The sequence below is a fragment of the Malaclemys terrapin genome, chromosome 7 (assembly GCF_027887155.1).
Source record: "Malaclemys terrapin pileata isolate rMalTer1 chromosome 7, rMalTer1.hap1, whole genome shotgun sequence".
Lineage (NCBI taxonomy): Eukaryota > Metazoa > Chordata > Testudines > Emydidae > Malaclemys > Malaclemys terrapin.
Window position 1 is genome coordinate 96,684,176 of NC_071511.1, and position 16,668 is coordinate 96,700,843.

General features: G+C 37.4%; 1 protein-coding gene across 4 annotated transcripts in view; it reads right to left on the reverse strand.

Annotated features, from left to right (window-relative positions):
• The window catches only part of EXOC6 (exocyst complex component 6), a 184,969-nt gene that overhangs the window by 101,914 nt on the left and 66,387 nt on the right, over positions 1-16,668 (reverse strand). For all 4 annotated transcript variants that reach the window (XM_054034887.1, XM_054034886.1, XM_054034888.1 and 1 more), the window contains exons 8-14: positions 15,979-16,047; positions 10,605-10,688; positions 10,459-10,505; positions 9,936-10,056; positions 6,938-7,009; positions 6,122-6,219; positions 4,721-4,826 (exon numbers count right to left, since the gene is read on the reverse strand). In XM_054034887.1, the coding sequence (XP_053890862.1) occupies positions 4,721-4,826; positions 6,122-6,219; positions 6,938-7,009; positions 9,936-10,056; positions 10,459-10,505; positions 10,605-10,688; positions 15,979-16,047 (597 nt within the window). The remainder of the gene's footprint in view (positions 1-4,720; positions 4,827-6,121; positions 6,220-6,937; positions 7,010-9,935; positions 10,057-10,458; positions 10,506-10,604; positions 10,689-15,978; positions 16,048-16,668) is intronic.

A 16,668-nucleotide genomic window follows, 5' to 3' on the forward strand; every position in this document is an offset into this window, starting at 1 on the left:
TCAAGGACTGAACTCACAACCCTGGGTTTTAGCAGGCCAATGCTCAAACCACTATCCCTCCCTCAAGCCAGGTTCATGTGCTGTTAATGGAGCGATTGCAGTTCCTGACAAGTACGAGAGTAGGATATCCCTGTAGATGGTGGTATATAGGTATGTTGTCTTGGATGATAAGAACCCCCAGGATTCCAATAGGGCCATTTTAGGATGTTATATGGATGGAGACCCAAGGGCCACAGAGGAGGATACCGGGGAGGTCTACCCTTATTCTCCCAATGGGATATGGATCTAAATGAAACTCCCAATTCCTTTTCCAACCCATAAAATTTGTAGGAAGTTGCCCTAGAGAAAAAAGTAAGGGATTCCTGTCCACTATGCTGAGACTCAGAAGATGAGAAAAATTGATATTCAAAGTCTAAGGGAGGGGCTGCTAAAGCTGAATTACTTGGTGTCAAGGTAGCCACTGATTTAGCATGCCAATACAGTACCAGCAGTCCAGTACCATGCCAATACGGTACCAGAAGTCCAGTACCAGCTAGTAGTCAATTTGGGCTGAGGAATCTCTTGGGAATAGGATCTGTGAGGTGACTTGGACCTCTTTTTACTGGAGGTTTTAATAGGAAACCTGCCTTTCACTTTACCCAAGGAGTGATGCTCCTTTCCTTGTGAGGACTTAGATTTAACTGTCCTATTGAGTCCAAAGTTGGGGCATTAGAGGATGGGGCTCAAGAGCTCCAAGAACCCATGCACAAGAACTCCTGTGCTGATATGCAGTTTGTCCAGTGGCGTCAGCTGTACCCTGATCTTAAGTTGGTCGCATAGAACAATCCAATGAAAACAGCTATACATGAGCCTCCCTAGCTTTCAAAATCCTTTTAGAAAAGGATTTACAGATGGAACACATGCTGGGGATATGAGATTCCCAACAACAAAAAAGGCACCTGGTAAGACCATCATGTATAGGTATTGCTGCCTTGCAGAAAGGATATTACTTAAAATCAAGAGACGTGGAGTTAGACACCCTGAAGCCCCAGTGTTGGGAAGAAGTTCCCAGTAAGGGAAGAAAATAAAAACTTCTTCAAACTAAAATTTATCAAAAATGTTCCAGTGTACAACTAATTCTAATTAACTATTCCTAAACTGACATTAATATTTACACAAAACTGGAGAAGAGTAAACAGCTAAGGGATGTGTCTAGATATGGATATCTCGCAACCACAGGTGGTGAAAAGGAAGTGAGCAGCAGTTGGGCTGCTCTGCCCTTTATGCCCTTGGTATAGGAGCACAAGGACACACTCAGGGCACAAATGTGGCTCCAAAAGACACTGTTGGCCAAAGACTTCAATCTCATGTGCATGAGACAAGTACACACCAAGAGAGGAACATTTATATGGACAAGCACTTTGAGAAGAATTGTGCCGTTCTCAGATCAAGGATGTTAAAAAAAAGTCCAAATGATATACAATGGTTGAGATTTGCACAGCAGCCTAGGGGATTTAGACACAAATATTCCATTAATTTTACTGTGCATACATGCTCTAGGCTGCTTTGCAAATCTCAACCAATACGTATATATTATTTCATTTAAATATCATAATACAATTTCAAATTAATTATAAATATATTTTGTAAGCCATAGTAATTTGTAAGAAATAACATATCACACTGATACTTTTTACATTTATTTTGTAGTATAAAAAGAAAACAAAAATGTTATTAAACCCCAAACAATAGCCTTTTCTGTATGGAATTCATTATAATTGAATTCTCAATGACCATTGACTTCCAGTGACTGAAGAATTTAACCCATCTGCAAGGACAATGATAATTCACAACTGGCATTACCACAAGACAGTTATCAGGTCTCTTCACACAAGAAAATGGAAGTAACAACAGATCAGAGTCACCATGTAATAGTTATGATGTAAAAAAAGTTGGATTACTTAATTTGACACTCTTCAAACCATACCCCTCAGCCATCAAACCTACCAACATGTGGAACAAATGGCCACAATGTGGGACATCCGTATTGTGCTGTGCATCACACTATCACTGACCGATGATCATGTACTATTTTAACTACAAAACCTGTTTCTCGCTGTGTGAGAACTAAACAGACCATTAAAAAAAAAACTGAAAAAAACAAGTTATATCATGCCATTAAACAGACTCCCCACATGGGTTATCAGCAGGGTTTAAATCTAGAACCTTCAGATCCTCTACCACTGGACAGACAGGAGTAGTTGTTTATCCTCTGTGAGGACCAACCACTACAGGAGGCCACACTACCCACTTTCCCAGTGGGTAACACAAGAATTTGCTAGACAGCAGGAGAATAACAGTGATCAGAAATCATGGGTTGTATCCCTGAATGTGAGAGGGGAGTGTAACACAGTGATTAGAGATTGCATAAACAAAATATTACAGGTTTAGCACACTCAATCTAAAAGTCAATACAACTTAGGTGCATAAGACTTGGGTTTGCCATATTACAGATCTGGTCCCTATTCCCAACTCTGCCTGAAGTGGCCTTATGCAACCTCTGTTAACTTATTTGTAAAATGATGCAGGCTAATATCTGACTGCCTTGTAACCCTTAGGCAGCACAGGGCTCTCAAGTATATGGGAATATAAACAGCAGTCAACAAAGGCAATATCTTAACTCATGGCCTCCTGGCTCTTAACTCAGTGCATTTTCTCCTAGGACACAGGGTATTCTGTGAAGAAGTTTCTCACATGTCTGCAGAACACTACCTGCCTTTGTGGTCAAGTAAAACAGACAGCCTGATTCCACCAAATTGCAGAATGGCCTGCAAAACCCAGTACCTTAGAGGGGGATGCTTCAAACAATGGTCACCAAAAAACTAAGATACTTTTTGTGCAAGGGCCATGAATGTACGCATTATGGCTATATGTCAATTTAAAAACACACAGGAGCATTAGCTCTATCTGGGGAAGAAGTAATGGATACACAAGAGATAAAACAATCTAGAGCATGTTATTTTTAATAATATCCTGCATTATGCAATGCTTTAGATCTATAGCTCTCAAAGATCTTTACAAATGTGTAGGAATCATTATCCCGCATTGTACAGCTGAATTAGCAGAGTCATGCAGATGTGAAGTGACTTGCCCAATGCCTCAAAGAAGGTCAATAGCAGAGTTGGGAACAGAAGCCGCAACTCCCAATTCCCACCTGTATTCTCAAGCGTACTAGACTGCAGCTAAATACCAGACTGAAATCTGGTCCACAGAAAAATCTGTAAACCGAGTGTTGTTCAGTTTAAAATGACAGTGCCTTTCTGAGTTATAAGTCAAACGGAAAACGAATGGTTCATAGAATGCATTCCCTTTTTAGTGAATGACATTCTACCCTCATTGACAAAGTACTCAATTTTGAATTCTCATGGCTCATTTATATGCATAGCGGATGGTCTAAGATTGTGTATTTGTATAAGTAATGGAATAGTTATAGTGGTTTAATACAATATAAAATTAAGGCACCCTATTGGCTAAGTCTGTCATGACAAATACTATTCATAAGACTAAATGTAAGACCTATGTGGTGTGCTATATATTGCTAATATTGTGTTTTATTTATTTGTTTCCAATTTTGGTATTGCTTTATTATTATACAGTTAAGAAAACTGATTATTAATAAAAAATAACAATTTGAAAAGGTAAACATAGTATGACAGTGAGTTAAAGTACTATCAAAGTCATGACCATCCTAACATTTTTAATAGATTGTTATAGTCCATCATATATGTTCATCTATAAATAAAGCTTACGCTCATTAAGCATCATAAAACCCTCTTTAATCTTCTTCCACTTCACTGCAGTAACATACACATGGTATTCAGCTGTTACATTTGGAAAGATAAATGACAGCTGAATGGCAGATTCAAAATATCTGCAAGACTAAGAAGATACCTACAGTGGTGGACCCTACAAAAAACTGTTTTATGGTAAACAGTGGGAATAACTGTCTATTTGGGTCTCAGTTTTGTTTGGGGCTTCTAGGAACTAGTGAGATATAACTAATACCACAAACCTGGGTCCTCTACTTCCTGCCTGCTACTACCTACACAACACATTTGGCTTGCACAACATACTAGTCTCATCTTTCTTTTTTTTTTTTTTTTTTTTTAAGGGAGCAAATTTTCTTTAAGAACTTTGTAGCTGTACATAGAGAAATCCACAAGAACTCTCTACTGGAATGCTAAGGCCTCAAAGGAACACACACAGTTCATATAGGGAAGAACCTCAGGTATGTTTTGTCCCACATAACGAATGAGCTCAGCAGCACCCAAACAATTAATTTATAAAAAATATATTTTTAATAGACCTTGTAGTTGTTTGTTACATTTTGTAACGCTACAGTACCTCATAGACTGTGGTTTATGAAACCTGATATGCTGTAGCAAAACTTAAAAGTTAACTGTCATTAAACAAAAACTGTATTAATTATTAAAAGTTGATTATTAATTTGTTTACAAAACTATAGGCTTCATTACTCACTAAAATTTCAGATTAAATGACTGCATCTTAAATTTTCATGTTTATTTATAACTAGATAATTACCCATGAAAAAGGTGATTTAGCCTCTTAATCTACCTTGTTATTCAAACTTTAATTACTTTTTAATTACAAAATTCATTACATTCCTAACTCTGTTTAATTGGTTTAAAGTAAACTTTTGTAATATAAAACTTGTTCTTACCTTATCAAGTTCTGGATCTTGAAAAGGAAATTTGCTAATCACTATTTTGTACTCCTCTTCATTTGCTACAGGGATAGGGCTGTAATTATCTGCTTCAAAAATATCCCTGTTCAGAGTTAGCAAAATCAGCACAGTCAGGAGATGGATTAATACTTAAAAACATCATAAATAAGTGAACACATAAATGAATACAAAGCTTTTCACTGACTTCAGATTGGATGTACAATTCCAAAAGTGGAGAACTGAATTCAATATTGATCCAGAATTCCAAACAGCATTTTGGGAGATTGAGTAATACTTACTGCAGTACTGGGATCGCATTTATCCATGCAATGACTTTTTCACAATCTACATGACCCTAGAAGGTTTGTCCATACTGGAATATTACACCATTTTAGAACATATTTTAATTAACACAATGCAAAGCACAGCTTAGTATTTTCTAATTTCTCTTCAGATCATATAAATCAGTATAGACAGGGACTTCATATTAGCTGGACTACCCTATGGTTAACTATGAACAGCTAACTCAATAAATATGGCAGTCCTTGTCTACACTGAATGTTTAACATTGTGTTAGTTAATGTGATCAACACAAATGTATTTTTTTCCACTGTAAATGCACCCAGGGCACCTTGGGATCATTCTCTATCTGAAATAGGAACTTCAGATTAAAGCTTCAAAACCCCCTTAATTCTGGGTTTACCATTTTCCCTCTCAAATTATTTTTAAGGCAGACATAGAAGCAGAGCAGTTGCATCAAAAGCACCCAGTTTCTGCCAAGAGAGATACAAAGGAATGCTCACTAACAACAAAACAATAACCTTTTCTGTACCCTTGTTCCTGTCCAAATTAAAGGCGTCACTTTTATGATGCTCCTATAATAGCATAATATTTAAGAACTCAAGGTTAGCCTCCCCATGTCATATTGCCTAGAATTATTGTACAATGACATCAGCCCAACTCAATCTATGAAAATCTGTAATATTTCATTTTCAATGTTGTTTTTAAACTAGAAAAAGTCGCAGCATTACTGAAATAGGAAAGAGATTATTAATTTTACCACCTTTCTCTAGCAAAATGATCCAACCTGATATTAATTTTTGTATAAAATGAATGCAAACTTTCATGCTGGAGGAAAGTAAATTTTACAGTTTGCAAGTTCTATATCCATTCAGGTCAATTCATAATAAAAATGCCAAAAGACCTTTAGTCCTATTGGGTCAAGCTATAGTATACTGTACTCAGTTAACTAAAATTTAGAAAATGAGTATTTAATTAAATAAATTTGTAATTTAACAGAAAAAAGCAGATTTGATTCAAAGACACAATTACTGAGTAGTTAAACCAACCCTAATTGACAGAGTATTTTGAGATGTTTTTTCATTTTGTAATACTAACCTGAACAACCCAGCCCATTTTTTAAGCAGTGTTTCATTGTATTGATCTCTTATTTCAAATAAAAGATCAAACAGTCGATTCACAGGAAACCCATAACCCTAAAGTACAAAAATAAAAAGGACAAATAATTCAAGAACTACTATGATCACTTATCATACAGTGCTTCAATATGTTAAGAGGGGTTATTTTATCATGCAATTTTGTACCACTATTGTACAAGTTACAGGACTCAACAGGTAAAGGTACTATTAAACATGATCTACTAATTTGTAAACCTGATACTCTGTTTATTTTAGAAATACTACAGTGTTCCTGGCAAAATGTGACAAATTACTTTTAAATGTTTTTAACTTGGTATTTAATCTATGTGTTTTACCTGTTTTATCAATGATTCAAGAGCAGACCAGCAATAAAACATAACTGGTTTTCCAAGCATCAAATTCAATGACTGAACTGAAATACTACTTGCTATAAATTAGAAATGAAATGTTTACAAAAATATAATATTTACATTTATTTTAATGCTATGTAATACCCTTTCGAACAAATTACAAAAACTGACAATCAAAGATTTTTTTCAGTGCACAACTGGACACCTAGGCAGTCTGTGGTGGGCACAAATTAAGAAGGTTGTGTTAAGGGGGAGCCAGCAGAAGAAAGCTAGGTAATATATTTTCATTATTTAAAACATCTTACCTAATTCTGTTCTTGGTACATGCATGCAATTCCACTGAAACCAGTGGCAGTTGCACATGCATATCCAAAGGCAGAATTTGGCTCCAGGTATTTTAATTCAATTATCAAAATAACACCAACCTGCAAAGTATCAGCAAACACAACAATGAGATTCTTCAGCTCTAAAACAAGATCAGGATCAGTGCAATATGACTGGAAATAAAAAATATTGATTTTGTAAAAGTTATTTAAATCAAACAGTAAATACATTTTCAACTTACAGTGGTACAGCAGGTTAAACTTACTAGCTTTATACCACTAGTAAAGTTCTTGTGTTGATCAAAGCAATTTAGATTTACATATCTTAATTTATGTGTGCAGTGTTCTTGTAGCCTTGCTGGCCCCAGGATATTAGAGAAACAAGGTGGGTGAGGTAATATCTTTTATTGCACCAACTTCTGCTAATGAGAGAGACAAGCTTCCAAGCTTACACAGAGCTCTTCATAAGAATGGCCATACTGAGTCAGACCAAAGGTCCATCTAGCCCAGTATACTATCTTCTGACAGTGGCCGATGCCAGGTGCCCCAGGGGGAATGAACAGAACAGATAATCATCAAGTGATCCATCCCCTGTCGCCCATTCCCAGCTTCTTGCAAGCCTTGAAAGCTTGTCTCTTGCACTAACAGAAGTTGGTCCAATAAAAGATTTACCTCACCCACCTTTTCTTAACTTAGTCCAATTATATACAGTATTTGTTCATATCACAAAGCTATTACAAAATTTGTCCTAACAGGAAGAGCTCAGACAAGACCAGCTGGAATATGAAAAGTGATGCACACCATCACAGGTGCTGACTTACTCAGATCCCGGGGGGTGCTTGACCCCTGCTCTGCCCAGGCCCTGCCCCCACTCCACTCCTCTAAGCTCCCACCCCCATCCACCTCCTCCCCCTGCCTCTTCCTGCCCCTGCTTCACCCCCTTCCCCCTCAGCGCCTCCTGCATGCTGCAGAACAGCTGATCGCAGCGGGCGGGAGGCAGAGGAGCTAATCAGCGGGGCCACCAGTGAGCAGGAGGTGCAGGGGGGAGGAGGGGAGGGAGAGGGAGAGATGCTGACTCGCAGGTTGCCAGTGCGTGCTGAGCACCCACTATTTTTTTTCCATGGGTGTTCCAGCCCTGGAGCACCCATGGAGTCAGTGCTTATGCACACCATGAATGAGATGCATTGAAGCTCCATTCATTGAAGTCAATGGGACCTAAGTACATGCAGAAGTGTTTTGCTAAATCAGGAACCTTAATAGTACTTTCAAACATTAAGCCTCAATCTAACCAATGTTAACACAATAGCATATTCAAGACTGATTTCTAAAGGGAAAAGTTCTGAGCAAAATGTTTACATATTATGTTAATATCTGCAAACTTGGGTGTATAAGATTAGGCAGCTACAGCAATATGATTTCATTTTCAGAGGTGTTAAGCATCTGCAGCTTTTACTGAAGTCAAAGGGGAGTTGTTGACGCACCTCTGAAAAATAAGGCTACATTTATCCTGCAATTATGTTTCTATCTTTATGTCCCCAATTCTGAATATTTTGGTCTTAATCATCATCTTTTTTTTTTAATAAAAAAATACAAATAATATTTATGGCCATGCAATGTAATGCAGGATAAGAATACAAGCTTGAAATGCAGCCCACATGTCTGCCTTACAGTATTTTTTGTGTCTTTACTCTCCAAGTAATTATATAAATAAGCTAATAGTTTTGCTTCTTGCAAGTACTCTTCAAAGAAGAAGAGCACTAGTCACCTCAATACAGACTAGCATGATATAATTGATTGTGATGGGAGTTACGCATCCTGAGAACAAATAATAACATCAATTTCAATTATATCAGAAAACCTTTAATGAAGGGTCCTATTTCTATAAGAAACAAGATTTAAGAACATTTGAATGCTTTAAATTGTCACTTTTTTATAAATGGTTGTCAACCAATAGATTAAACATTCACCTGCCTTGCAAAATATGTGGTTTAGAAATCTCTAAACAATTTGAACTTGCTAGTAGTGCCTTCTAAAATGAGCTGGGGATTGGAAAGAAAACTTAACTGGCATTCACCAGAAATGTTCCTGATGAAAATACAGTTGTTGCAATTTGAAAAACCAAATTGTTTTCAGGCTTTCCTAAAATATTTATAAAATGTAAAATATTCTTCAAACCTAAAACAACCTGTAATAATAGGGAAATGGTAACAAAATCCAAACTCCATGATTTAAGCACATATTTTTGCATGAATTAATGAAGATTAGTGAACACTGAAAAGGACAAGTCGAGACATGAAATAACAGCACTTTGTATATGTTACAAATCTTCTATTTTTCTTCCTGAACATGCCATCTATGACCCTTTTGGCAAGTTTTGAAGTAATTTACCAGGATAAAATGCAGTCAACCACAATCAATGACTGTATTCCCTTGTTTTTCAAGGGGGATCAGAAACAGCATGCTGATAGCCAGTTTTCTTGTGGGTGGATAATAGAGAGGTAACTTTCACTATTTGAGATACATTTTAAAAATACTGAAATATTCAGCTAAATATAGTATTAAGTTAATAACACTTTAGCATTTTAAAGATTTTAGTAATGCCTCTACTGCAATGTAAACATACTATTACAGGGGCATTGAAGGGGTAGCTCTAAGGGTTTTGTTGGTAGAGTTTATTTTGGAAACAGGGTATTTGGAATGATAATTAGGAATTATTTCCTGGTGGTGCTTTCAGTGATGAACTATTCAATCTGATCTAATGAAGAGGTCAGTTGAAACTAATGAGGACAGATTGCAATAATAACAGTAGATTAACTCTGCATATTCTAAACTGCTGGACTAAGAGCACTTTTGGAAGACCCAGAGAGTTGTAAATCAGTGGAGGATTATGCAAATAGCCCATGGCTGTGGCTCACAGCCTGATACTGCTGGGAAAAACAAAAGCTTGGCAGGCTCTCTCCCAAATGTGAGCAATTTTTAATCACAAAAAACCCCACAATGATGTAGGTGTAATTTTTCACTTTGACATTATCCTACTTTTAAACACACAGACACTCTTCAATGGATTTACACTGAATTACCATGAGGTCTTCTCACTTACCGTATGGGTTCTAAGAACAGCAATGATCTTTGACAGTGCCATGTTCCAGAGTTCATCAGTGTATGCTCTAGTTACTAATCCTTGGGTTACATGTAAAATGTGATCTTCCACTACAAAGAAACTAAAACAAAAATTTACAAGAATTAAGTTAAATAACCAACAGTTATTTTCAAATATTTATTACAGTATGGAGCAAATCCTATCCTTTTGCACAGGAGCACGGAAAGCCCGTGTCCACAGAACAACTGGGACTTCAATGGACTTTGCATCAGGCCCTTGGTGCTGTTCTGGACAGGATGTGGGAAGCACACCCGCTGCCAACTGGAGCCCAGCTCAATGGAGAGGCTATATCTGTCACTACACTGGAAGGATGTGTGTTCCTGGACAGATGAATCCTCCACTCCAGAGAAGCAGCAGCCATTATCCATGTGGCAATTGGATACAGATGGCATGGGTCTTACACAGAGGAGAGGATTGTGGGGGGTAAGAATAAGGGCAACAGATTTCCATTTAGAAAACTTACCCTACAATTTGACTGAAATATCTTCTGTAGCCTTCTACTGTTTCATGCTTTAAGTAAAAAACAAAAATGTTGAGGAATAAAAATACCACTAAATATTTAAGTAAAATTCCAAGTCAGTGCAACTTAATAAAAATTGTATTCGTTACCATGCTTGACTGCGGCTGCAGAACTAATCTTGCTTGTTTCCTTCTTTGCTTTCTGTAGTAGTTTTCAAATGTCTCTCCATCACCCTAGAACAAGACAAACAAAATGTGGTTAAAAGAGGAATGTTCTTCATATGATGAAAAAGTACTTCTGAAATTAAGGGCAGAGTTCTCCACTGTAAGTCACAACCATATATTTTGCATTTGTTCCATATATGGAACTCCCAATGACATCAGTCGAAGTTCTGCATACTTGAAATGAGTGCAAAGCACATGAAAGAGATCCACAATGTACACCGAAGAGGAGAATTGTGCTCTTCAGCCCATATTTTTACTTATGTCATGCTGCTATGATACCAAATACAAATCTTTTAAATGACTAAGGTAACAATATCAAACTAATTATCAAAATTTTAAAAATCTTAACTCCTGTTCTGTAATTTAAATACAGCTGCTTTAACTACAATACTGCTTTTTTAAAGTTATACAGTAAACTTAGTTTATGTTGACTTTTGTGACGTGTAAAGTTTAGTTATATGCTAAATGTTACAGAAATTCATAATATAGCCTGACTCTTGAATGCATTAATATTCCTTGAGCAAAATCTAAAACAAAATTTAATATTTGCTTACCCTTTCTTGGTACTTAGTAAATATAATGACTAAAGATTTGGATTTTGGTCATACAACAGTCCTCAAAATTTAATACATAGGCAATATTCTCTATGCCTATTGATTATATTGTTAAGACCTCAAGCAACATCCTGGTATTCTCATTAAGATGATTCATTCAGTGGAAACCATCTGTCCATTTGAAACCATTACAACACTGACTCATCTACCTATTGAATGCAACATAATCTGTATGCAAGCAGAATTAAGCAGCTTAGCATTTTAAGTTTCATTTTTACTCCATGAGGTTATTGCTAGGACAGAGCTATTTAGAATTCCATTACTTGGGATTCCAAAAAGCTTCAAATCAAAACATAAGAGATCCCGCATATTCTTAAATCAGTACTATTTCAGTAAGAAATAATCTAAGTAAAGTTCTAAATTAATATTTTCAAGTATACAAAGAATATTGTTTTCTTTCTCCAAAATGCAGATAACCTACCACAGAAGGAAGCAAAGCCTGAAATTAAAATAAAGGGGGGTGGGGATTTAAAAAATCAAGTTCTTCATGTTGTGTGATACATATTAACTAGATCACTTTTTATTACTGTAATATTTTATTCAGGACATTATCACTTACATTTATTGTCATAATGTAAATCATTACTTTCCAGCCAAATAGTATGATGTAATTCTTAAATGCATAATAAATTGGCAGAAATGTAGAATTCTACTTCTAATATCATATTTGTGCATGAGTTTAGTGGAAGTCTACTGTGAAAAAGAATAGTTGCTCTTTCCAAATGCACAAAATAAAATTTGATATGTAAAATACTTGATGGGTGTTGAATCACCACCATATACCATGCAATAGACAGGATTACTTGGAGGCAGCTAAGATCATAGTTTTTAATAGAAACCACTTTAATAGATCCTCTGACTCTTATCAATAACTAAAGCAATATAGCCTTGGTGGCGTGACATGTATTCACAGGAGTAGCAAAGGAGAGTCAAAACAGAAAATGCCCAATATAATGGATGCAGCTGTTCATCTTTGAAAAGTTCCTAAATTCACATACATAAAATAACAAATCAGTTTATGGTGGATGATAAATGATTGGAAATTTGCTCACACATGAAATCCTGTTTTGGATTTTTTTTTCCATTTTATCCTGCCATATAATTTTTATTTGCCTCAAAATTTAGTGTTGTATACCACAGAACCCGGGGTCGGCGGGTTGGGGGGAACGGGAGCTTACTATAGAATTTAAATACAGCATTCTACAAAACACATTGAGCCCTGGTTATACTCTACTCTACAGTGCTTAAACAAACTCTGCATCTAGGCTAGCCTACTAAAAAATGTGAACCAAAAAAAGGCAGGAAAAGACTAAAGCAGAGATTGAACTTCGCTAATACATAGTTACAAGCTACAAGTTTAAATTGCCGAATTATGGTTGTGTTCTCCCTCACATTTAAACACAGAAACTGCCATACTACGTCAGACCAGTGATTTATCTAATCTGGTATTTTGTCTCTAACAGTAGCTAGGACCAGACACTTCAGAGGAAGGCGCAAGATCCTCATAATGGGCAATTATGAAAAAACTCATAATGAACATTATGAAATAACCTGCCTCAAGTGGGAAGTTTCCTCCCAACCCTAGGAGTTATTAACTAGCTTTATGCCCTGAAGCAAGAGAGTTTAACATCTCTCCAATTTTTTATCCACATCCAATCTAATGTTTTATCCAATATTATTGGATAATATAAATGGCTAATCTCTTTTGTAAATCTTATTAAGCTTCAGTTATATCTAGTGGCCACTAGTTTTCAAAGAAAAAAGAACAGGAGTACTTGTGGCACCTTAGAGACTAACAAATTTATTTGGGCATTAGCTTTCGTGGGCTAAAACCCACTTCATCAGATGCATGCAGTGGAAAATACAGTAGGAACATATATATACACAGAGAACATGAAAAAATGGGTGTTGCCATACCATAAAATCAGTTGTAATTTGTTACCTATTTATGATCATTTCAGATTAAATTATACTGTATTAATTTTAAGCTGCTGCCTTCCAATTTTATTGGTTGCTCCCTTCTAGTATTATGAGACAGGGTAAATAAAAGTAGCCAACTCCTCTCTAAACTAAACAGTCCCAGTCTTTTTCAGTTCTCTTCAGATTTTTCAACCCATCTTTTGGCCTCTTCTATTTCTGACATCTCCCATTGAGATAGGGTGGTCACTGATATAATAAAATCTGACAGTGCCACCATCAAAATAAAGTGTGCGGGCAGACCCACAGGATGAAGTGCAGTGTCCCACAGGACCTGCCACATCACAGCAGACATCAGATTTAGGGATTCATGCCTGTAATTATAAGCTTTAAACATTCTTATTTCAAAATACAAAGCCCTGTATTAGCCATTGACTCTCATATGAAAAGAATCTTCCTCAGGATTATGGAGCCTGAAGTTGGCTGAGCCAGGGAAAGAGATAAGGTATCGTGCCCACACTGCAAGAGGGGGATGGGAAGAGCTGTGGATTAGATTCAATAAATCAGGCTGCTTTGCCCCAGCCTCTGGGCAGCCGCCCCTGGATCCCTGTCCCCCTCTCTCCTTACATTGTATCCACAAGGCTTATTGCAATCCGCACCAACTGCCCAGAAGCGTCAGCTGATGCAGAATGTAACAAGGGCGGTTCCAGGCACCAGCGCTCCAAGTGCGTCCCTGGGGCGGCAAGCCACGGGGGGTGGCCTGCTGATCGCCGTGAGGGTGGCAGTCAGGCTGCCTTCGGCGGCATGCCTGCGGGAGGTCCGCCGGTCCCATGGTTTCGGCAGCAATTCGGCGGCAAGTATGCTGAAGGCGCGGGACCGGCAGACCTCCTGCAGGCATGCCGCCAAAGGCCGCCTGACTGCCGTGCTTGGGGCGGCAAAATACATAGAGCCTTCCCTGAAATGCAACTACCTGTATCCCAAAAGTACATCTACCCTGCAGCAGTCAGTGTGATTTGCAGCTTGTGCAGATGTCCCCCCCTAGCTATACTCCAGCTAGCTCATTTAAAATAGAAGCACAGGTGCCATGGTGTGGAATTCAGTGAGTGTGCACCTGGGGGGTCAGGTAGGCTGATGCAGCCAGAACTGAAGCCTGCATTGCGGCAGCCTCACTTAGATTTTTAGTGAGCTAGCTAGAGTACGGCTAGTGCTGCAGCTGCAGTGTAGGCATACACTAAGTGGGGTGGGCTGTTATGAGCATGGAGCCATTCTCTAATCTCTCTACTGGCTCCCTATTGGCTTCCTCACAATTCAAAGTGCTGGTACAGTAGAACCTCAAAGTTACAAACACCAGAGTTACGAACTGACCTGTCAACCACACACCTCATTTGGAACCGGAAGTACACAATCAGACAGCAGCAGAGACCAAAAAAAAAAATAAAAAAGCAAATACAGTACAGTACTGCATTAAATGTAAACTACTAAAAAAAACAAAGGGAGAGCAGTATTTTTCTTCTGCATATTAAAGTTTTAAAGCTGTATGAAGTCAATGTTCAGTTGTAAACTTTTGAAAAAACAACCATAATGTTTTGTTCACAGTTACGAATATTTCAGAGTTACGAACAACCTCCTTTCCTGAGGCATTTGTAACTCTGAGGTTCTACTGTAATCTCTTTAATGTTTAGTTCTCCTATGAAAAGTGACTACATAAAAATAGCAATTAACTAGAGATTTTCTCCTTTGGTGCCATCACTTAACTTTGCTGACTTCAGTGACAAAACAAGCTTTTACTGTTACTTATTTGTGTTAACACTGCAGAGCCAACACAGCTAACAGAAGGAGTTGGATTCTATTCCTTCTTTTGTATCACTGAATTTTTTTTTTATTAAGTTCCAATCAACTACATTTCTGCAAAGCCACTAATGGCAAGGAGAAAGGGAAAGCTGCACAGGCAGGTATCTTTGGGGTGCATAACCTGAAAACAATGAGATTTCACAGATGTAAATGAGGGTTTATTTAGTCCTGCAGAATCTTTGTTACTGGCAACTTGTGAGAAGGAACAAATCCATCTTGACTGTCAGAGCCCAGGCTGAGTTTACAGGATTAGGAGTTTGAAAGAAAATCTTTTTAAAAATTACATTACACATAAACTGAGTACAAAAGCTATTCAGACATAGTGAACATGCAACGTAACAATCACTCTTTTTGCCCTGGTTACCCTGTGTACTGCCCATCATTTTTTACTTTCCCCAACAGCGGGGATGTGTTGTCAGGCCTCTGTTGTTGATTCCTACTGTAAAACGCTTATGAGTTTGGTAGCAAGCATCTCTGAGTCATTGGCATTTGCTTGGTGGTCCACCAGAACCTGAGTTTTGTCAGTTTTAGGACAAATTTTTATTTTATGTTTTACTCTATTATTTTTTAAACAGTTAGGTATTGAGGAACATTGGGAACAGTTAAAGGACTGGCACTTTAAGTATTACTATCTGTTGAGGCATACATAACTTGTGTGATTTTAAAAATGTTTATGTACTGTAATTACCTAACTGCTACTCTGTTAGGCACTATAAAAATAAACCATACAAGAATGTCCTGTGAGTACCAGTGTCAGATCTATTTTGTCTGGTTCAGCACAGTTGGACTCTGATGAAATGTGTTCACATGTGTCTGCTCACTTGGAAATTGACAAAGTGCAAAAGGTAAGAAAAAAGATATTTAGACTTTTTAAAATATAACCGTTCTTGATTATTTTAAGTCATAGTAATACATACCAAAACTGAATAGATATGCAAGCATCTGTAAACAGGAGAAAAATCTACAAGATCATGAGCAGTCAAAACCTGCAGGAGAAAAAAAAAATCAGTCTCATAACTTGGTGCATTAGGAACAGAACTGGTCTTACAAACTGGTCAGTAAATTTAACATCTTATTTTGCTTAACATGAATGTGAGGATAAAGGTAAGGAACTGGCCGCATTTTAAAGTTAGTTGGCCAAATTGGAAGGTTAATCACCAGTGACTAGTTTGAAGTACATCACTACTACAGCTCAACATTCTTGGGATCCATGGGCCTCAGCATCTTGAGCTAAGACCTATCTTCAAATCAGTGAACACTGGGGCTACATGAGCACCTCCTCATGGATCCAAACATGTGGAGCAAGGCTATGATAAAAGAGACTGTAGTTCCAATAACCGTCACTTCCATACACTAGACTTCGAAAAAGTGGGGGAAAGAGAATGGAACTATAAAACCAATATACTTTGAGAACTTCTGTTATGAGGGAGTAACTTTCCTTTTTCTTTTGAGAATTGTTTCTTTAGATCCTTACCCTTTGGAGAATGACTGGCAATCATAAATCCCACATGGTGGGCAGAGTATTTAAAACTATAGTTCTGCTCTCCCAAAATAGGCACCATACTTTGCAGTTAAGTTAAAAGTAGTGTAGCCTAACTGCATGAATG